General features: G+C 33.0%; 1 protein-coding gene across 2 annotated transcripts; it reads left to right on the top strand.

Moving 5' to 3' along the window:
- The first annotated feature begins 1,848 nt into the window (after window positions 1-1,848).
- Window positions 1,849-22,872, top strand: LOC123548691 (neuroendocrine convertase 2-like). Of its 2 annotated transcripts, XM_045336171.2 has the most exons (13): window positions 1,849-2,088; window positions 4,590-4,688; window positions 6,120-6,224; window positions 9,234-9,374; window positions 9,641-9,735; window positions 10,494-10,582; window positions 10,995-11,185; window positions 11,287-11,487; window positions 11,818-11,918; window positions 14,812-14,918; window positions 15,430-15,580; window positions 18,575-18,864; window positions 19,268-22,872. In XM_045336171.2, the coding sequence occupies exons 1-13, from the start codon at window positions 1,930-1,932 to the stop codon at window positions 19,552-19,554; spliced, it is 2,016 nt and encodes a 671-aa protein (XP_045192106.2). In that variant the 5' UTR covers window positions 1,849-1,929; the 3' UTR covers window positions 19,555-22,872. The 2 variants fall into 2 exon arrangements, with proteins under 2 accessions (XP_045192106.2, XP_053402245.1); XM_053546270.1 differs by lacking the exons at window positions 18,575-18,864; window positions 19,268-22,872 and adding an exon at window positions 17,992-18,553.
- The last annotated feature ends 1,046 nt before the right edge of the window (window positions 22,873-23,918 follow it).

Below are 23,918 nucleotides of genomic sequence, written 5' to 3'. Positions count from 1 at the left end.
TCTATATATAACTGCTTTGACTGAAGAAGATTCCATGCATAGGCCTAGGTCCTCCATCATTAATCTATGACGATGTATTTATTTCTACGATGTAATATCATTTCTACGATGCCATATTGTCAACTTCTGGAACGTACTTTTGTGTTGTGTAAGCGTTATACGATTATTATGACGTCGCAATATTAAAGAGCTAGTTTTAACCGTTCATCCGAGTTCCTGTGATAATTTGAAGGTATTGATGTAAACCAGAAAGCTGTACCTGTATATATGCACTTCATCTTAACTGATGGTGATGTATGTATATCGGTTATCATTATGGTCCGATATCCTGACTAGATAGGACCGACAAGGTTTGCCCAAGGTATATGATATATATATTGACGCATCTACAGAGATTGCCCGATATCGACGCATCCAAAGAGGTTGTCCCAGGTATACATTTCAACGCATCTGGTGTTAATCCCAACATACACTTGTATTTGCATGCTTTATCAGGGGAGATGTTGATGTGCAAATACCAGTTATTACTAGAAGATCGGTATCTTGATTAATAAGGATGTGAAACTACCCAGGGGGTAGGTCCTTACAATATCATCAATGTAGTATCAAATCCTTTAAGTCCAGAAATAATGGAATTTACAAGTCGTTAAAATGTTTCTGGCGAGTTCTTCATTTCAAATGATATAATTGTTGTACTGACGTTATCCAAATGGTGTAACCATAGCTGAAACTTGTTAAACTTTAACTGTGAGGGGAACTTGCCCAAATCCTTTTATCAAATCAAATTTCGTTACAGATTTAGCTTGTCCAACTTTATCAATACAGTCGGCAACTCTATGTATTAGAAATAAATCAGTTTTTGTGACGCTGTTAACTTTCCTGTAATCTGTACACAAGCGATGCGATTTGTCAGATTTTGGAACAAGAATACATGGAGAACTCCAGTTACTGTTACTTGGCTCAATGAAATCATTGTCCATCAAGTATTGAATTTCTTCTTTTGAATGATTCTGTTTTGTTGGATTCATTCTGTATGGATGTTGTTTTATTGGAGTAGAATCTGAAACTTTAGGTAAGGGGATATATGAATTGTCTCAAAGCGGTCCAATGCAACCCCATTTATTGAAATGACAATGATGCTGATAAAACAAGTCAAAATATGAACAATGCATACATTGTCATCAGAGTAAAGGATTCGTTGAAATAAATTTGAAAAAAGATGCGTATAAAAATCAATGCCTCCCTCATTTGAGAATGCTTAAATTGTGATAAAAGGGTGGACATGAATTAGTACTGACGCAAAACAAACAAGACAAAATATACCCAGACATGATATCATCCAAATAAAAGCCAACTGTCCCTTTAAACAGTACCAAAATACTTCTTTTTTCTTTTACGATATGTTGTGTTCCCTCCTAATAGTTTTGTTTCCATCAAATGAACCCAGTGTGCATAATAAATTTGATAAACGCTAAAGCTTAAGTTCATGCATGTGCAAAGATTTCATATTTTAAAATCCTTCAAATGTCCCAGTGTATATGAAAGTGTAAACTATTTTACGGTTTGCTAATAAATCACAATTATGTGTATTTATTTATTTATTCCACGTAAATACATGTTGAAAAGGTATAGAATAATACCGACAAATGTGACTATAGTAAAGCGGACGGAAATGTTATTTGTGTATAATCTTTCATTCGTTCGGGTATGTAATCTGATAGACAGCTGTCAATTATTTACAAGTAACTTAATGATAAGATATAACGCAAAAATGAGTTTATAAATAAACAAACATAATATAAAAATAGCATGTGTTTTTCCTAAAATCGCTAAATATAGAAGGTTGATATCAGTCGACTCATAACCTAGTAGAACTTGAACAGCAGTGATTAATTTTCAAGGGATATTAGGAATAAATTTGATATAAAAATGCGTGTGTACAAAGCAGCTGGTTATATCATTATAATTTCTTGTATTTTCGTAGCGTTTATTGCTGGAATTACGGACAGATTTGTGTTTAAAGTAAATTCCGACATTCGTGAAATGGAGGACACTCTCCGTGTTTTTAATTTTATAGATATATTAGAGGTATGTAGCTTTGAACCGTAGTAGTTGTGTGTATAATTATGTAAGATTTAAACAAAGTGTCTTGCATTGTACGAATGCACTAATTTAAACAAGCCCAACATCTTTGCTATTGTGTTCTAAGCAGGGAAGAAATCAAACCCTCATACGCCCCAACATAAGTAACATTTTTTTAATTTTATTTTATGGTTAAAATGTTTATATATGATATATAAATAGAGAACGATAACGAAAACATTATCGGAAAAGTCGATTATGTCTTTATTGGTAATTCAGGGTTTTCTTTATAGTCAATACGATTCAAAAACAGTACAACTATTTTGTCACGGATAATGGTTTCACTACCCGATTCCCCTTTTCTCAATAGTAACATTAACATGTTATTGTTACAAATAACGTGCGAGAGTAGTACTCAAATTTTAAAGTAATACAAAGAGTATTTGTTTGATGTTTTTTAGAAAAAAATGTTTTTCTTAAGTTAAATTTTATTTTAGGAGTAGCTTTTGCTACTCTTTTGTATATTCTATTTAGTAATAATAAAACAATAATAAAAAGGCGTATAACAAAAATATAATTTACGATATAAGCATGTTTGCATATGATACGCTAACTCTGAAATTAATAGTAGAAATTTCGATCGCAAGCCGGACTTAACTTTGTGTTTCCGAGCTTTAATATGCATTATGAGTAAGAACAATATTTACACAGAAGTAGGTAGATTTATCTTACCACACTTTCCACTTTTCTCATTTAATTGACCATCCGGCTAGTTCACGAAAGATCAGTGGTTCTACTCAGGTCCCTGTCAGTGTCTACAATAATGTCCGGAAGATAACGTGGGGTCCTTCCATCCGCCATCGAAAGCTTGAAATTTGCCATTATGATTTATACCTGTGACGGTGTTACATAAACTTAGTCAAAGTGACATATAAAATTACACCTATAGACTGGCTGACTAAAATTAATTCCGATATAATTGTGCTTTGACATATAAAATTACGAAGCAATATTGGTATAATTTGCTGTATTAAAGACACTGATTCTGGTATGCCAGGTATGTGGCCTATGGGAATGATCAGGTCTGCGTATTGGTGGTAATGGCCAATACACAAGACTGACCCATTGATAGACTTGCTTCTGTTTATCATAATAAGCTACTGTATAGCTACTGTGCAGTACATAAATTACAGGTGATATTTCTCACCTTCATAGCAAATCAGTTCTCACCTTTATAAGGAGTTTAGAAAGCTTGATTGAATTAGGGCTAAATAAACAAAGTGATACGACACAACAGTGTTTTTTTCATATTTTTAATAATCAAGTTTTTTAACAATTACATTTCATCATTGCTGTTTTTTTTTTTTTTTTTTAATCAAAAATATAAAAAATGCATTCAGGCACATAGCTTTTAGAAATAATAAATTATGTGTATTTTCAACAATGATATCTCTTTATTGCTGGATTTTATTATACATAAAAGAATGATCGTTATTTAGACAACACAAGGGGAATTATGCATTTCTAATATATAAAATCCTTCTGTCTATATTCCATTTTATCTATTAAAAATGCAACTGAACGCTTAATTTCTAATAAAATCCAGCAATTATCTTTTTTCTGGTTTTATTTTGTTACTTTTAATAAAAAGGTCATAATCATTGAATAAACAAACTTTTAATTTCTTTTATTATGTTTTAAATAATTATTTAATGGTTAAGGAGTGAGAATTGCTTTGCTATAATAGTTATTATTTAATTTGCCTGGACATTACTCAACATCAATATTAAAATAATTTTTTGTACATTGTAAACAAAAACAAAAATAGCATTTCAATCAATAAAATGCAAAACACATGAAATAACCAATTTATCTGTAGGCAATAAAATTTATGATTCTCTGACAATAATTAGGCTACATGTCAAGTCTACAGGGGTTTTATGGACCCTTATCAGACTGGACCAGACAGGATCTTGTATATTGGGGATTAAGAAGTCTGGTATTTGTGGGGGGGGGGGGGGTCACTTATATAGGAGATTTTCTTTGTCTTTAACTTTACTTTTAACATTTAACCTGTGAGTCAAATAATTAGCCAGCTCACCTAGAGTTCTAATACTACTTTGGAAAATATTATTTGTTGAGGTGTTTTGCTATTACTGTCCTTATACGTTTGTACAGCTTCGTTTAAAATGTAATTGCTACTTTCTTTTATATTGATCATCCATTACATAGATATTTTGTCCTTTTTCTATTATTTTCTGTAATTGTTGTCCATTGGTATTTGGTTCACACAGAAGGAAATACTACTGAATTATTTGATTTTGATTACCCCCCTTTATTACTCAATTTTGCAATATAGAAAATGTTTTTTTCCTAACCGTGTTTTAATGTAGATCTCTCTCTGCACATATGGTCAGCTTCTATAATCGTTTTCGTATAAAATTAATGATTAAGCTTATTTAGTGTATTTCAATCATATGTTTTTACATTTGTTGTTTACCTTGTAGATAACACCGAATGTGTACAGTTTTAAGTATGCGGGATCATTCAGTACATCAAAAATAAAACACGTTTTGTCAGCAGTAAAACGGGTTTATGGTGATAAGGTTTGTAATGACTTTAATGAAGTTTAAATTTTGTGGTATTTACGTCCAGTTATCTGAAAGCGTTTGCTGTTGTTGCTGATGATGATGCTCCTATATCAAACAACAGTTTGTGAAATATATTTGTTAATTATATCTAATACGACTGATGGCCAGAAAGGTTCTGTCTTCCGTATCTTGTCATTTTTCGTCCTGAAAGGCCGGAAAAGTTATATGGACAATCAACCGCTTCAGTTTATTATATAACCCCTTAATACGCTCATCATGACAAGTGTAGAATAATTGTTAATTACAATCAATTGTGTGAATTTAAAGCATAAAATTAACTTCTGATTATCAAATAAAAGCCAACGATTAAAAAAGAAATCCGAAAGCTGAAACATGCTGTCTCCCCGGAAGTAATACCTTACATCAATGTATGTATGCATGTGTAAATGATAGACGTTTACACAAACATATATAGATAGAGTAAAACAAAGAAAAAAAACAAGCACAAAATAAATAAAGTTAACAATAAACACAATGAGGCCTCATTAGAACATCCAATCGTGTTAAAATGTTTTACAGCTAAACGAGACCCATGAAACGGCAGAAAATCGCCAACTCTAGTGTAAGAACTAAAGTACATGTACTTACGTACATATCAATTACAGTATAAAGAAATGTTACGCATTATTGCTTATGTTCTTTGTATGATGTCATTGTGTAACAAAAGCCAAGTCTACTCTTGTCTATTAAGTGAAGTCCGATATCTATGAAATAGAAATGTTAAACTAGAAGTCATATTAGCAAGTCTCAGTTTTCGTAATGTTTTCATATCGAACGAGGGTGATTATAAAATATATATAATTTAGTAATGCATACATTCTTCTGAGGATCTAAGTGTTTTTACTACACATTTTTGTTCCGAATATACGGAAAACGAAAAATCTCATATAACATTTCTTTAATAACATTGATCAATTTTATCAAACGAAACAAACCTTTCACACATTTACATACGGTTTCCCACACCAGTTTATACATAGATATTATAGACAGCATTGAATAAATACACACCTGTTTATAACATATTTGTGGTTAAACATTATCATTATAACAATTACTACAAATTTTTATATGGGGCCTTTGTCAGTGTTTGTTTCCTACAAGTTTTAAGAAGTATTGGCGTTCTTTCCTGGATGACGCTATCTTAAGGGCAAAGGTAAAATAAATTTTCTAACTAAATATTGTTGCATCCTCAGGCATGTTATAAAGGACCTTTGTATTCAAGATGTCGGTGAAACAATTTCAAAAGTATTTAACTACTGTGTTTTGAAATTTCTAATTTATACCATAACGTGAAAATGCAAACTTTAGAATTTTAAATGGTTTTCACCTTTGCTTAGAAATCACATTGAGTATTGTCAAAATCAGCATGCATCTTTATTTTAGATAGTCGAAATCGAACAGGTCAAAGAATATATCAAGTGGATTCCAATGGATAGTCCAGATGTAATGCCAGTTGCTGCAGGACATGAAATCGGCCTCAATGCACCGGTTAGTAAGAGTGGTATTAACTTCGCGAAATACCGTTAATTTTTATTTGTCGACCAAGGTAGAGTTGTTTTTTTTTTACTTTATCCGACTGGATTTAGCCTTGCTGGGAAAAACTCATATGCTGTTTCTGTTTTGATGTGAATACGCTTTAGTGACTCATACATTTGTTTACTTCCATCTTCTACAATTTTGAAATATAATCATAAAACTTAATCGACAGTTAAAATGGCGAACAACTTTATCCAAGGCCATAGGAGAAAAACACACTGATTCAACCTTTCATCGCAATTTCTTTGTTAGCCGATAATCTATGATAACAGGCCCACTAATGTAGACTTGGTTCGTATGTTATTTTTTTTTATACTTTATGTATACTTGTACTTTTTTAGTTTGTAATACATTACATGAAATATACTGGGTCTAATAAGCGGACCCGAAAGCCAATCGATCGATCGGACTATGCAAGCATATCAATTTTGCTACTTGTGTGAAGTCTGTTCTATTACTTGCCGTTCAAATATTACATCCATCGCAATGTCAAAATGACATAACGCCTATAATCAGACCAACACTGTTACGGTGTTTGTACACAAATGATTGCCTGGTATGTTTTGCATTTTGCAATATCACAATATATCACGTCAGTAACCCGGTATCAAAATTAGCGTAAAGGTCCCACAATATGTATTTATACTTATCTGGCCGTCTACAAGTGTCTTGCATTTTTACTGGTCAATAGACGTCATGTGCAGCAAAATGGCTGTCATTGAATCAAATCAGATTAATAGTTTCAGCTATAAATATCGTTTTCGAGAGTATGTCAGAATAATTTGTAGCTGACTGTTGCAAAACGGCATTAATCCAGAAGTTGTAAATATATATTGTACACTAGCTATAACAGCAGAGAGAAAAAAGTTTATCTGTATTTACATGTTGCTACATTGTACGGCTTGTTAAACCTAGTTGATAAAATAATCACTGCAGTATAGGGAGAGAGAGAGAGTGGGCAAAACAATTAGGTGTTGATAGGTACATGGAATTTGCACAATTCTATCCAAATCATAAACTTCAAATTCGAAAAAGAACCGACAATTCCAACCACCAACAACCAAGTATCAACTTCAAAACAAAACCACAATTAATCAACCAAACAACCAAAATATTCGCCGAGCAACTCGACAATTATGTACAATAAAATGTACGCCACCAATCTGTAACAAATAAATGAAGAAACAAATAATCTTTCCTTCAAAAATCGAGCCACCATTTGACTCTAAACAACATTAAAAATACTACATGTATAACATGCGTCTTTCTCTCGCTAAAGTGCTTACAACTTCTGGTATAACGCCGTTTTGCAACAGTCAGCTACGAATTATTCTGAGAGAGTAATTTTAGTGTTTTCTTGCAGTTTTATTTCTCCTACTTAGTGTAGGCTCGTGACGTTAACCGTAAGAAGCGGAAAAAGAAGAACAATAACTCTGTATAGGAGACACGGTCATTGAAATCTTGTTTTAAATAATTCATTTTAAGATTCTTTAATCTACGTGCAAGATAAAGGATTTAACAGGAAACGGGTTTGAATTCATTTCTGACCACGGGAAATCTGAATTCGAAAGGATGGAATATTTTTTTTGTGTTTTTGTTTTCATTTATTTTCATCAAAACCAGTTCATAACCTGTATAAATGAGCTTTTTGTTTTGTGAATCGGTCAAAATACAGTTCATTGTGCATTTTATGACTTGTGTTAATCAACTAGCGATGGGCCGACAATCGGCGACAATCGGATAATCGTCGGCGTGGCATTCATGATCACGATCGCCGACTTCACTTTTCCCTGACCGATTAGTTAACTTGGCACGCTCAAGTTAATCAACTATAAACAAAACATGATGACCAAACAAATCATTGCAGGATTCCGGTCCGCACTATAAGTAGATTTGTTAATTTACAAAATGTATCGGTTATAGCATGGAAGTAAAGGGAAGTATATGCGGCTAGATTTAATCGTTACGTGACAGGATATGGGATATACTCTGTTTCAAAAATCCATATCAGACTCAAGCGATTTCCGAGACAGCGTATATACCATATCACCAACAAGCAGTGTAACTATTAAACTCATCTATTCATATAAATGTATCGTTATATGTACATGTTGATTTACCTTCTTCAATATAGATATTAACTGATAACATAGCCCTAAAAGGCAAAGTGCTGGTCACAAATGATCCCTTTACATGAAGAACACGGTGAATTGGAACGCCTCACTGTATTAATACAGTCAAACCTGTGAACAAAGACCACTCTTCGGAACAAGTAAAAGTGGTCTTTGTTCACAGGTGGTCTTTATTCGGGGGGGGGGGGGGGGAGGGTCACTTCTCAGTTAGCCATTATCATGCTGATAAAACGTATTTTTATAGCTTCTTGCTTTCTTTATGTTCTATGTATTAATTCGGCCGGTGCAAACTTGTAAATTTTCAATCAAGCAGTAATTATTATGTTTGCTATAATGCGGAAGTCGGCGGATTTCATATATTTTCATGCCGGAACGATCCAGCTTGTCGTTATTGGGGGGCAAATATGACCTTTGGGAATGAATTAGGCCGGTCGCTGGTCGCGGTCGCCAGGTGGTCGCTATTCACGGCCTTTTTATGAGCATTTTTCTACGGGGGGACCGGAGACCGGTCGTTGTCGACAGGTGGTCGCTATTCACGGGTGGTCGCTAGCACAAGTTTGACTGTATCGCATATCAGGAGATGAAAAGATTTTTTAAAAATATTTTCTCTCCCACGTCTTGCCCGTGCTGCCGAGGAAAACATGTGAAATCCATATGTTCAGTTCAGTGACAGCGCAAAAAGGTAAATACTTTCAGACAAAAAAAAAATCCGATAAGAAGAAGAATAATGCTGGAATCTTAAGAACCATTTTAGCCGGCATATCCAAGTAACACTGATCTTTTATCTGCTGGTCATACTAACGTTATTAATAATGTATAATGAATTTAGCTTCGGACCCAGGAAAGTGAGAGCTATTTCGGAATGAACGTTGAAGCTGCTTGGTTGCATGGATACAATGGCACGGGTATAAATGTCGCTGTAACTGATGTTGGTATAAATGCGGACATCACAGACCTGAGAAAAACCCTGGTAAACTTGTTTTCTTGATATTAGTTTGTCCATTCTTAAATCGAAATCGATTAAGTTTCTTAACTGGTGTTAAGACTGATGATGCGAAATAAAAGAATGAAAAACATATCTATTTAAATATAATTACTATGTGTGGTGCTCCCGTGTTGCTGTTTATAGATAATGATTCCCGTTTTTTTAAATATATGAATGTGTAAATAAGCAAATTATAGGGACACTAAATTGTTTTGAATCTTTTGAATTTGACAATTGTCTTTCTCATTTAGGATATGAATTTAGCATTTAACTTCATCAACAAAACAACTAATGTGACCCCTGAACGCTTCCCTAACTATGAGGGGGATTCCTTGCGTTATGTCGAGTGAGTAAAATCCTTTATTGATATATTTTACATACATTGTGTTTAAGGTGTTTTTACTAAATGAAAAAAATATTTATAGTTACATCTATGCAGACCAAGTAGCAAAGGACGAAAAAAAAGATTTTAATCTTAAAGCGGTACGCTATTTGTTTTTTCCTGCTTATAGGGATGCGTTTGTGCAATTGTGAGTCTAAACCGGTGCCCTACTGTGTTCTTGTATCTTACTGATTTTCAGTTGTGTATGGTTGTGTGTTTATCTTTAGTACATGAATGACTGCGCTATTACGGTTTACGTTGTAGTTTAAGTGTGATTAAGGGACTTTGCGTTCCCTTCGTATATTCATCCTTGTTCTACTTTCCCCTTCAAAGCCACCCATCTTTTTACCCTTTACCACTCCCCACCACCCCCTATCAATATTTGGCATATATTTATATGTACTTGTTAGATTTTAGAAGCAACCCGTCTGTAATATTTTTCCATTACAGCTTCTTTTTTTGTGGGTCTACTTTGCAAATGCATGGCTCTGAGGCTGTGTTTTCGGTGCTCTGTGCTTTCGGGAAGTCTACCCTTACCTATTATCTTTTGTGACTGTTAATACGGGCAGTTACATTTGTTACTGAATCGTCAGTATATCAAACAACGTATACTGTTCCATGTTGTTATATGTACATAATCAACATTGTTAGCCATTTCATCATCTTACGTAATTCGACTCAATACCATTTAATATATGACATAGTATCTATGTTAATTACAGTCATGGAAATAGGGTAACAAGTATAATTGGAGCTGAGAAAGGAAATGATTTGTGTAGTGCAGGTATTGCTTATGGGGCAAAAGTTGTTCGTAAGTATTCTTTTTTATACTTGAATGCTTGAATCAACATGCAGAACACGAATATTATCAATAAGGTAAAACCTGTATGTTTTCATGAGATAGGGCAATTGCATATTACAAATATATTCATTGTTAATTCAAAGAGGTGCAGGGAATCTTTTACTGTCCCCGAGAAGAACTATCATATTCTATTTTGAAAAGTAAAAATGAAATTGTATTTTGTCCGCAGTTGCAATTAATATAAACTAAAGTCTTACTTAAGGTAAGTGAGAACACGTTTGTATTGTAATAATTGTGTTTTACTTTTAAAATTTATTTCATCGAATGGAATGTAAAAGAGGTTTTGATCTCTATTTTATCAAGTTTGAGTAATATATAAAACTATTCAGAATACATATATTACTTGGTATTTACATTTCAGCTTTGAGGGTATTTTCGGTCACGCACGAGTATTATATATTCAAGTTAAATACTACCTCCGATGTCATGGCCGCTGGCCTAGCGTATCGTCAACAGGACATTCATATCTACTCAAACAGTTGGTCGCCATCTAAATCATTAGAACCTCTAGATATGGCTACAAGAGAAGCTATTCAACAAGGGGCGACAAAAGTACGTTTTCTTTAATTCTGATTAAATGTCGTGGTATATAAACAACAAATCTAAAACCATACATGTCTTTGATAAACAATATTTGTGGTAATTTTTTCCAGGGCCGAAACAATCTTGGAGCAATTTATGTTGTGCCGGATGGGTCGGATGGTGTATCTGGCAGTGGTCTTGCAAACAGTTTATATACTATTGCTGTTAACAGTGTTGGTGTAAACGGTACCCTGCCGACGAAGCCACAAGTGAGCGCATGCGTTTTAACTTCTGGCCTTGGAGAAGGAAGCAAATTCCACACAAATTACATGGTAACTTTATTTAGTATAGATTTGTTCGCTAAACTTTGAGATGAATATCAAATAAATTGACGTTGTTGTAAAAGAGAACAGTTTATAACTAGGACTGTTTTTGCTAAAACTAAAATATAGGTATACAAGTGACAGCAAATTTGATACAATATTGTCACTGCTGATAGAATTTACGAAGAATCTATACATTTAAACATTACAATGAATGATTTCAAACGACATAGGTTACCGGGTGATAGACAACATTCAAGTAAATATAAAATGGAATTATACGACCCTTACAATGAAAGCTATCGATTGTGGATTATTACAGATTGTAATTTATTTCAGCTGACATCATCATACAATAACACATGCAGCAGATCATTTAAAGGAGTTTCAGCAGCGGTTGCTGAAGTATCTGCTATAATTGCTCTTGTTTTACAAGCAAGGTATCAGACTTTACTATTAGCGAACAGCCTATTTTCCTCCCAAATCTATAAAACAAATTGTATTAAAATTCAGACTAGACATAAGTCATATTAAAATAATGTGCAATAAGTGCGGTGAAATTTACACTTACCATCATCTATGTGTTGTATAGATAAACAAACTTTGTACAATTGAATGCTCAAACCTTTCTTATCATTGTACAGCTTTGAAATCCACAAGTTCGGCTTTAGAAAACTGACTGCAATTTTATCATGCTTAATAATCAGAATATATATTATGTTTACTTTTTTGTATTAAATTTATGACGTCATCTTAAAACAATAAATTGTTATACCGTCGGTTTCAAACGTTTTACATTCATCAGCACTAAACTAAAATGGTCATAAACCTGCAGCAGTATTTATTCGTTCTGATTTTTTAGGCTAATGACAGTGTATTTTAAGTTAGAGTTAGTATAATTAAAGTGATTCAAAAGATAATAGGTAAGGGTAGATTTCTCGGAAGCACATAGCACCACAAACACAGCCGCAGAGTCGCGCATTTGCAAAGTAGGCCCGCAACAAGAAGCTGTACCGGAAAAATATTACAGAACGGTTGCTCCAAAAATCCAACAAGTAATTTTAGTTTTACAGTTTGTAAATATTAAGCAAGGCATGATGAATATGCGGAGATCTAATTTGATACTAAATCTGACATTGTACATGCGCCGGGAGTAATTTTTGTCATTGCTATATATTATTATACATTTAAAAATCTTTGATAACTTGTTTTTATCTATCTTGTGAATTCGACTATACTACGTCTGCGCCTCTGGAAGTTTATAACGCATATATATACATTAAGTAAATAAAATCACATGCCTTTTCGACAGTATTTGATTACAAAAAAATACAAACTAGTTTCGCATATCGGCTCATTAGTGCATAGTAATGTAACAATGTAATAGAGATGGTACCTAAAAAATCAAATTTATCTTTACAGATTATTTTTAGAGCAAAATGATAGCTAAGTGCACCAATTTACTAAATATATTTATAGTTTTCCTCCTTTCCATGTAAAAGTAGAAATATTTGATACTTAAAAGATGACTTTCTCAACATATCTGAAGCAAAATGGACAACTCTTGTATTGACCTTTTTCTTTTCTTTTAGGATTTCCCCAATTATATTCTGTATTAAAAGTCTCCACAGCTAAATAAGATCAATGGTAATTATAGTATACTTTCAACACTTCTAAAGAGCCTATACCGTACTTCCTTTTGTTTGTTATTAAAGTCAAAATTCAAGACTAGACAAGAATCTAAAATTAATGAAAAAATCTGAGTGAAAGAGAATGACATGCTCTTTATTACAACCCTACCAAAACTATACCAAAAATTTACGTGAAAGAAGTTGTTAAAGATTTTATGATATAAACAAACCCCTACACCATTTTACCATCAATATTTTTCATTCATGAATGCACTCAATTCTGGTGAAAATTGTTGATATATTGTAAATGAGAGGCCGAAACAAAATTTTTTTTTTCAGGTTGTGTAAACAGTAAGTTGTAAATTGATGTTTATATCTAAAGTTACCCGCTTACCTTGTTTACAACAATAAAGAAACACGTTATAGTTTTTAGAGTAGTTGGCCTGAAACTAAAATCATCAAATAAAGTAATCACCATATGCTTTTTCAGCATTTATTCGTTTTTCATGGAAAGCAATGATCGTGAGAGTTTCATCCAGAAAAATGCTGAATTGCTTAAAATACATTGCACAGTCATTACCTATCAGCTACCTTAAAATGTTGTACCTACAACCACTACCCTATATTGTTGTAATTTCATTTGATGACAATTATTTTTTGTGTTGCATTATTTGCAGCAAAGTACACTTGAACAGTAAGAGAAATGCTTCAAAGTGACTAAAGCATAAGAAACACTTTACAAAATGGTTCATTGAAATGATGAATATAACCAGTCTAGCTACTTTCTTACACCGTTTTTGTAATTTCTAACTGTTGGATATATAACACATTTTATATTTTAGTATATAAATGTTGTGTGAACCAATGTATTATAATTAAGAACAATGAATAACTTTGGCTAAAAGATCAAAACTTAGTAACGTTTCTTAATGTCATAAATTGTCTTTAATGGGATTTATACGTTATTATACTTTAGTTTCATGCACTACTTAACTTTCAATCAGGACCTCACTACAACTTATAGAATAACTGTCAGTGTAAGCCACGAGAAAAGTGTACATATTGTTTATTGAACACAAGGTAATTTAAAATACAATGTAGGTCATATTTTATCTGCCTAAGCAGTTGTTGGTAAAAGGACCTATTTGATTTTTTCTAGCACTTTTGACCAATGGTTTCTGTTGGTTTCAATTTATTTGTTAATTCAGAGTTGTCCCCCTTAGATTTTCTCGGGTAAATACCATCTCTAAATGTCAAAATGTACAATTAAATACAGACCTGTCTACTGATTATCTTGCATGATTCCGATTAGTTAATAAAACGTTATGAGGCTATAACTTTCGGAACACCCCTCTTTTAAAAGTTGATATGAACTATTAAACACATACTTCACATATTGATAAACTAAAACATGAATACAGCATGAAAGTCTTATAGTGGAATCCAACAACATATAGCTGTCATATCTTACGATGAAAATGTGCCATGCAGCTTAGAAATAGGTCTGAGTCTATGTGTGTCTACATTTGTGATGCTGACAGCTTTACAAAAATATACTAATAACTCATCTGAAACAAGCAAAACATGTAAGTGCAATTATGCATGAAACATACCAAATGACTTAACTTATAGACAAATAAAAACTCCTCATCATTGATTCTGATGTATTTGAAATAACACAGTGAATTCTAAACATTTGCAGGTCAGATCTAACAGTACGAGATATTCAACATTTACTTGTGGAGTCATCGGACCATAAACGACTAGCAGTAGCACAGTCATTTCAAAGAAACTTCGCTGGAAAGTTTTGTAAGACAGTAACTCTTTTTTGCCATGTAAATGAAAATAACATTTTTCGCCATTCTTACAACTAAAAGAATGATGACTGTTTGTTTCTTTCATTTTATATATATCACATGTGTAAAATCCTTGGAAGTAACCAAGCAACATAACTAGAGACTCGGTTTGGCTGAGTCTGTTCATAAGAGGTAATGAAATGTGCAAAGCCTCTCACCCCCATCCCCTAGCAAAGGCTTAAGAACAGTTCTATTAAAGTCGCACCGGCACTATTTGCAATGATGGAGAAAGTACCTACAGTGACAGGATAACATTTGAGGTACGGGCCGTCCCATGCAGAAAATAAATCACTGAGGCTACACAAGCCAGCTATAGCCTGTGGAACGGCACGAGCAAGTCATTCGAAGTCTGTGACCTGAAATACTCGGTTGTTTAATTGTTTGCGTTCGAGACATATGATTCTGTATAAAGAGCTAAGAATAAACCATTTAGTTTTAAATCAAACCTGTCTTTGTGTTTTCAGTTAATCATTTTCTGGGTTTCGGGTTAATTAATGCAGAGAAGATGGTGAAACTTTCAAAAACATGGCATCTCGTGGAAAACGTCTACAAGAACACGCTACGCTATGAAGGCAAATTTTCTTTCCGTTTGAGGAAGCCCACATTTCCGCACACGTACGCATAAATAATTTGTCAGAGTTCTTCGCTGTTTTACAAAATTTTGATTTAATCAATTCAACACATCAATATAATGGTTTCGATGTAATTATTAAGTTATTATTTACCTATTATCTATTTACTGGCAAATTAGAATTATCTTTAAGTTTGGCTCGTTATGTTTATATCTATCTTAAATATAAAATAAAGTTTACTTTTGGCAGATTTTATCTATAATTATTTTTATATATTATAAGATCTTTGGTATACATACACAATTTATTAGACAACATACATTGCACATGCAGGGCTAATTTTATAAGGACCATTCTTATATGACTAGCGATGCTTAAATCACCACAACGATAATATTATGTTGACGTCACGTCGACGTGACAATTATTTAGCGCAGTACAGCGCTTTCAAATTTGATCAAATATTTACTTAATAGCTGAAATAGTTTAAGGTATTAAACCCGTAATAGAGTACCTCCGTTTTGAAGAGTATTCAATTCCTACAATAAACCTAAGTTTCCCCTTACTTCCTTTTTTCTCGTAAGATTTTACTGTTTTCAAGACTTACTATTGATTTATTATACAAAAGTGGAAATTTTTCATTTGCTAATCAGTTTCTTCCTGTTCAAAGTGATTTTACCTCTGAAACAAAAGGGAGCAGAGTTAGACATCTTTAAAATACTGAGTTTCTTGCGGTAAAAGTTCTGTATATTTTGCCTTTACACTTTAGAGTACGTATTGAAGAAGAAATGTAGGTAGGTTTTACTTCTGTCCCAAAACTATTTTTAATGACGTTAGCAAAAACCCACAGGACTCTACCATAAATTTTCAATGTTTGAGTCAGAATTCTGTCTCATTAGAAACAATGATATTGGGAGTTTTATTTTGTGTTTTATTATTGTTTACCAATAGTTTTGTGCTTCTTTTATTAAAACTAATGGTATAATGAATTCTTTGCAAACGTTTTGGACAGTGGCCATCACTTTGCAATTTGTCTCTACTTGAACTTGAGGAAATACCATAAATTATACAAAATTTATAAAAAACGGCACGGTAAATGTTGTTTAAAATTTGCAGCACGGTGCAAAACACAGTCAACTTTAAGATATACCAAGCAAATACCATTTTAAACATTTCTATTAGGGGTCCAATACCTTAAAACGAAATGTCAAATTGCCCAACTTACTGAATTGGTAATTCACGACGACCTCCCATTTGGCCCATGCATGCGCAAGGAAACGTTTTTATTTTATCTAAATGTTACAATAAAAGGCGTATAGAATCGAAATAATTTATAGCAAAACCATGTTTGAACACTATTTATACACTCGAGCGGTTATACGTCGTTCAACATAATTCTCTCGGGCTGCGCACGCACGATGTATTACCGCTCTTCAAATACAACTAATATTGATCTATAAGCCGATAATTCCACATTACATAAATCCGCCCAAAGTATCGCAAATATTCAGTCTGAACTTCAATATAGCCTCAGTAGTGTCCATAATTGGTGTAAAATAGATAACATGTCACTTCATACTTAAAAAAACAAAATGTGTGGTATTAAATAATACAGTCAAAATAAAACATACTTAAATCCTCGAGTTAATTTTAGATGGTTCGGTCTTTGAAATCTAAGTGTCAGAAAGTTCAGGTGTATATATCGATGAAGCTCTGTCTTGGCCATTCCATGTTAGTACCGTGGCCGATAAACTATACTCAGAAATTGCAATACGTAGACGAATTGCTTTCTTTTCCTTAAAAACGAGATGAAACGATTTGGTCGGATATTGATACAATTACATCTTGGCAAAGACGCGCTTTAAAATAATTACAAAATTAAAGTCTATCAACTATGATGATGCATTAAGAAATTCAACACGTCTATGTTTCGAAAACAGATTCAAATATCATATTTCGTTACTAGTGGTCAGATGTAAAAAAGGAAATTGTCCTATACATTACAGATGTACTAAATTTTTATCATAATGATTATTACAGTTTGCGTTCATCCGAACACAAGGATCTTTCCATAGTTTAACCTAAAACGAACTACCTGAACCACACGTTTAGTTAGAAAGTTCCACACATACGGAATTCTCTTTCTTCTTGTTAATAAAACTTCATAGTAATATGTCTACGTTCAAGCGTGCTTTAAAGATTTTTTTCTTGTTACAATAGTTTTTAGCAGTTTATTACGTATAATAACAAGAATTTTGTTGCATTAATGATTTTTTTTTTAATTAGCGTGACTGTTGAATAATTCGGTTAACAACAATAATAATAATAATTGTATAATCTTATAATCCAAACCTGGAACATGTTTATTACTTCATGGAACAGACTTTCCTCTTTTGCACGTCTTAATTGTTGTGAATTCATATTTCTAACGCGTGGTATTTTTTTTTGCGCCAGGTTTCCAATGGATAGATTTTCATGAAAATGTCGCAAAGATTTAAATGTATAAAGCCCGAATGTTTGTTATCGTTTTGATAACCTTATCCAACTTATGCGGTTGCAAATTATGGCAACCTTCTGTTATATACATGCAGGTATTGTTACATATGTATTTTTAATGTAAAATCTGTGTAGCTTCAAATTCCCGTATGTGGGGATTGTGACAATCAAATTCTAGATTTCTTTTAATTGGTTACTGTTACACTTATAATTTTTGTCTATTATGCTGTTTAAGACTTCTTTTATTTGAGATGTGTCTTTCGAGGAAACATTTATGTACACGTAATTCAGATATGAGCTTTTTTGTACAAATGTTTGATTATAAATTGACTGTATGAATGTATGAATGTATATGAAATTTAATTGAAGGCCATACTGGTAATAAGTTGTATAATATTTGTACTTGTTCCATTAGTATGTAACCTTCAGAAAATAATGTTTTTATTATCATTATTATTCTCATTATTATTATTATTATTATCATTATTATTATCATTATTATTAATGCAAACACATTAATTATGTTTATGTTATATTTTAGTTTCAAAATGATGTCCATACTAGAATTGAAGATAGAAGAGGATGGATGCAATCCGCATGTTAATACGATAGAACATGTGGTTTTGTGTATTAGACATGATGTTATCAATCAAGCAGATACGCGCCTGGAAATAGTATCCCCAAGTAATACAACTTCTATCGTGATAGATAATACAGTAATAACTAATTTGAATGAGGATACTTCAATGAGAGAGCTGGCTTCTGTACACTTTTGGGGTGAATCACCTTTTGGACATTGGAAGGTTAGAATACAATTAGGACACGAAATAGGTATATGCTTTATTTTAGTTATGTAATGTACTTTTTGATCAATTTGACACTTTTAATATATTAAAGAACGAAACTCTATTACTTAAGGTGACGTTTAATTCTTTAGGAAGTTTTAATCGCAGGATGCATCTGTTTTACTTTTAAATCTGTATCAACCTATATATTTTTAAATAAGAGCTTATGTCTACAAAGATATATAGCTAACTAATGGGAATGTAGTTGATGAAAGATATCCGTTCCCAGACGTTGACCTGCATTGTAGACAGTATTCCCTGCTTGAAATAGGGCTTACAGTTGATATTCTGCCCTTCTTGTACAGTGGCAGACGGCTATACTTAAATATCTATACCGAAATAACATTACGGGGAAAATGATAATAATGGAATTCAAAATCTCTTTGTAGCTGCAGATCGTTTGGCATCGACGTCTTTAACCGTGTATGGAACATTTAACGAAACGAAACGAAAACAAAAATGTACACGGTCATCAGATGAACCAGACTGGAATATTAATACAAAGGAACCCAAGACCATCCAAACGAATAGACACATTTTAAAGTCAACCGAATCATCCGGAAATAAATACAAGACAAAATCAACAAAGAATGGTGCAACTCGAAACATATCACACGATACATGCATTCATCTTGTTATGAGTGTAGTATTATTATATTTTTTCAGATTTACATAGATCTATTTACATAATAATTGCGTTCAAATGTGCTTTATATACGGAGGCAGTACTCAAGGCGCCAAAATTATCTTTTTACTGTACAGACACAGAGAGATTTGACAAGAAGGACAGGGCGAGGGAATGCCCTCGGAAAGTGAGAAAGAAGTTTAATTCTAGACACATACATCTAATGTTAACTAAACAAAGCTCTTTGTGAGTAGAAAGCCTTGCCAGGTTTATAACAATGATACACACAAAACCCTATTTTCTAGGAAGAACCAGTACTGACCTCTTAATTGGATGGTAAACACGCAAGAAAATCTTAAATTCCTTGTGCCTAAATCTGAGTTTCAGCTCAAGACGTAAGGATTGATAGTCAAACGTGTTACTGTTAAATCACCAGGTTGACGCAATAAGGATTGGCACGTTTCCGCCCTACAGCTTTTCTTATGGCGCTTTTATTACATTTTGCCAGGAAAAGGTCATTTTGAGCTATATTAAACATATATGTAAGTTTGAATGTCAGTCATTAGTAAATGAAGTACAATCGTCGGTTTGGTAATGACCAGGAGGATGGGAATGAAATATAAAGATCGGACTCCTATAAATAATTCTAGATAAGGCAGACATTGAAACTGGCATAATGTTTTCCCTGGTCTGCAAAATGCTGAAGGATTTGACATAGACCCATCGCAAAATTTATGCAGACTAAATAAACAAGATATGTAGTTATAGTTCTTATTTAGTATGTAGTCGTAATTATTTGAGAACTTTTAAAACAATGATTTCAATGATTTTAGATCGCAACGATTTTAGAATACTTTATGATAATGATACTGAGCCTCACGAGTGTTTATCCATAGCCAATAAATGCATATTCACGGTGGCGATACCTTGGGTATGCAGGGGTGCAAAATTTAACCTTTTTTCATGGTAACTTTATTAACACTTAACCAGTTTAAATGAAATAAAGACAAGTGCCCGCCAGTACGAAAACGACAGCCTCGGTTGTAGGACTTGGTCATCTGGGTTTCATATTTTGTGTGAAAAGTGCAACGGCGCATTCTGATGAAACAAATCCAACTGTTTGCACTTTTCAAAAAAAAAAAAAAAAAAAAAAATACGAAACTCGTGTGCCCAAGCCTAATCATCGAGTCTGTAGTTTTCTTTTGAGCGGGACTCGTCCTTATTTCGTTTAAATTGGTTAAGTATTAACAAATTTATCATGAAAAAAATATAAATTTTGCAGCCCTGCATACCCAAGGTATCGCCACCGTGATATTCGTGAATTGTACAGCCGATACTTCTGTTCGAAACTCCTATGCAAACTGAATGTGAGAGATTTTTATCACATAAGTCATGTTTAGGCGTTAGGAGTCCAATCCTACGGATTTGATGCTCATTTAATCAAATGATAAGATGATACAAATACGTTTTGACACAATTGAATTGTGTTTTAAATCGCAATCAATTCAAAGAAGATCTTGTTCTATTATACTTAGTAATTTCAAAGTCGTATATTACAATTGGTACACTGCGTATCTCACAGTATGTTATTTTTACCACATTTTGTTAAGAAAACGAGTCGTTCGGTAGATCAAATGACTTAAGATTGAAATCAGACGTTTTTTTTTGGAGGAGCTAGAATGCTCATCATTTTCAGTTTAAATACCAGTTAAAAGGAACTTCAAAGGAACTGAATTGGTGGTTAAGTATATGGCCGTTATGGGTTGTAGGATCCAAAGTGCTACTGAACCCAGTGTGTTCTTACTTAAATACCTTTTAAGTAGCCATTATTTTAAACCCTGTTTCAGAAATGTTATATATATTTAAAAACTGCTTTTGTTTTGACTTTAAATAGTTGAGTTTTAATATAGTTTAATGTTCTTAAATGTGTGTTAATGTATGCATTTAATTCCTTCATTAGCTGCTTGTTGTTGTCTAAAGGTCAGTTTGAAAATATGTTATATATATTTATCTTTATTTACGTATTATTATTGCATACATGTACCTCATACAATTACTATGTAATAAAACATAAAATCATATGCAAGACCATTCTATTAAAGAATTATAGGGGACTAAATTGATTACTAAACATATCACATAATTCTATCACATTAATTATTATATTAAGATAGATTAAAAAACAATATGATGTGTAAAACCAAGAAGCTGCATTATTCTGAGCTTTTTAATGGCCTAACTCGGCCATAAAACTAGACAATTACCTTAAAAAACTGAAAAGCTAAAACACCACTAACGTGTATATAATAAGAAATTATTTTAGAAAAACAAATATTATAACAGATCAGAGCTGTTATAAACTGATTAATACCAACCCCTCGTTAAAACATACTTGTCTACTACAGTCTTTTCCATATTTTACATATAGTACCATGCTGAGATACAACAGTTCTTAACATAATAATAATATTAATATTACATACCCAATAAATTTTGGGTAACAATGATAATTCCAGTTATTCTTCATATCAAAACCGATTTTTGTTTGTTGTACCCTTGTAAACTTTAAGAGTATGTTTGTGCAATGTTATTGAGTCAAGAGCAGACTCAATCAAACCGAGCTATTATTCTTCTTGGTTGCATTCTTTGCATCCAAAGGGTCGTTTGATCTGTGCAATTCGGATTTACAGTTATTGTTATTGCTTTACAAAATAGAAAATTTAGAAACAACTTCATATGTATTTATTCAATCCAAACATGACAGGACTTTTGTATGATACGAATATGCAATTTCCAGTCTTCCTTGTGTATGTAATGTAATAGTTATTACGTTCGTATTTCAGAACAAGTTTTGCACTCTTTTTATTTGTTTTTTCGTTCAGTTTAGAAAATTTACATTTTGTCAGCACAAATGTAAGCCAATGAGAAGCATTTATACTAAAGTGAAGATTTTGGCATATATATTGTTACATATAATACTATGTAAAGGTATGTTTATAGAGTAAATGGAAAATAAATGCTTGTCGGGTACTATGTTAATACTTTCACATGCATCGGGCATTTTTAGGTGTTTGCAGGTCTTGTCCTCTGTCTGTAAAACGGGTCCATATTCTTGCCATGTTTAGTTACGTAAATGTATCATTATCTGCAATGTTTGTAAGTAAGACAATATTCATTCATTTGACCGTTACTTGTATTTAGCACATTTCTGTTCCCGATTATTGCTTTTTCTAGTCAGAATTTTTGACATTGTATTTTTCTTTCAGTATAAACGTTTTGTTACTCAAATGATTAACTTTTTACTTTTATATAAAATCTACATGTTTTAGGTAGGTTGTTCCTACAAAAGTAATAAATATTTCAGATTTATATTTTGTCTCTTGTTTTTGTTGTATTTATATAAATTCAAATTAATAAAATGATATTAGCGCCTGTAAACATGTCTAGCGTCAAATAGTATAGCAAAAGGCTCAGGGTGAGCTATTGTGATCGCTCACCGTCTGTCGTTCGTCTGTCCGTCCGTCGTCCGTCCGTCCACACTTTCTTTTAAACAATATCTCCTCCTAAACCACCAGGCCAGTTTTGATGAAACTTCACGGGGATGTTCCTTGGATGGTCTTGTTGAAATTTTTTTAAAGAATTGAACTCCATACAGAACTCTGGTTGGCACTGCAACTGAAAGGAAACACTTCAAAACATCTTCTTGTCCAAAACCACAGGTCATAGGGCTTTAATATTTGACATGTAGCATCATCTAGTGGTCCTCTATCAAGATTGTTCAAATTATGCCCCTAGGGTCAAATGTGGCCCCGTCCTGGGGTCACATGCTTTACATTGACTTAAATAAGGAATACTTTGAAAATCTTCTTGTCCTAAACCACAAAGCGTAGATCTTCAATATTTGGCAAGTAACATCAGCTAATGGTTCTCTATAAAGATTGTTCAAATTGTGCCCCTGGAGTAAAAAGAGGTCCCGTTCCGGGGATTCCAAGTTTTACATAGACTTATATAGGAAAAATAATTCTTGTCTGAAACTGCAAGGCCTAGGCTTTAGATGTTTGGTGTGTTGCATTGCCTAGTAGTCCTCTAAGATTGTTCAAATTATGCCTCTGGAGTGAAAAGAGGCCCCGCCCTAGGGGTCCCAAATTTTACAGAGACTTAATTGGGGAAAACATTCTAAAATCCTCTTGACTGGAAGTTCAAGGCCTAGGCTTTTGATATTTGGTATGTAGCATTGCCTAGTGGTTCTCTAATAAGATTGTGAAACGCTAGGGTGAAAAGAGGTTCCGCTCCGAGGGTCACTTACTTTTTATATGAGTTATGAAGGAAACAATACTTCAACAATTATCTGATCTTATTTCCTAGACTGTTTAATTATAATTACCATGACCCCAAGTAATTAGGGGTCACCTGAC

The sequence above is a fragment of the Mercenaria mercenaria genome, chromosome 6 (genome assembly GCF_021730395.1).
Source record: "Mercenaria mercenaria strain notata chromosome 6, MADL_Memer_1, whole genome shotgun sequence".
NCBI classification, from domain to species: domain Eukaryota; kingdom Metazoa; phylum Mollusca; class Bivalvia; order Venerida; family Veneridae; genus Mercenaria; species Mercenaria mercenaria.
The sequence above is the reverse complement of the archived record's forward strand: the minus strand, read 5'-3'. Positions and strand labels throughout refer to the sequence as shown.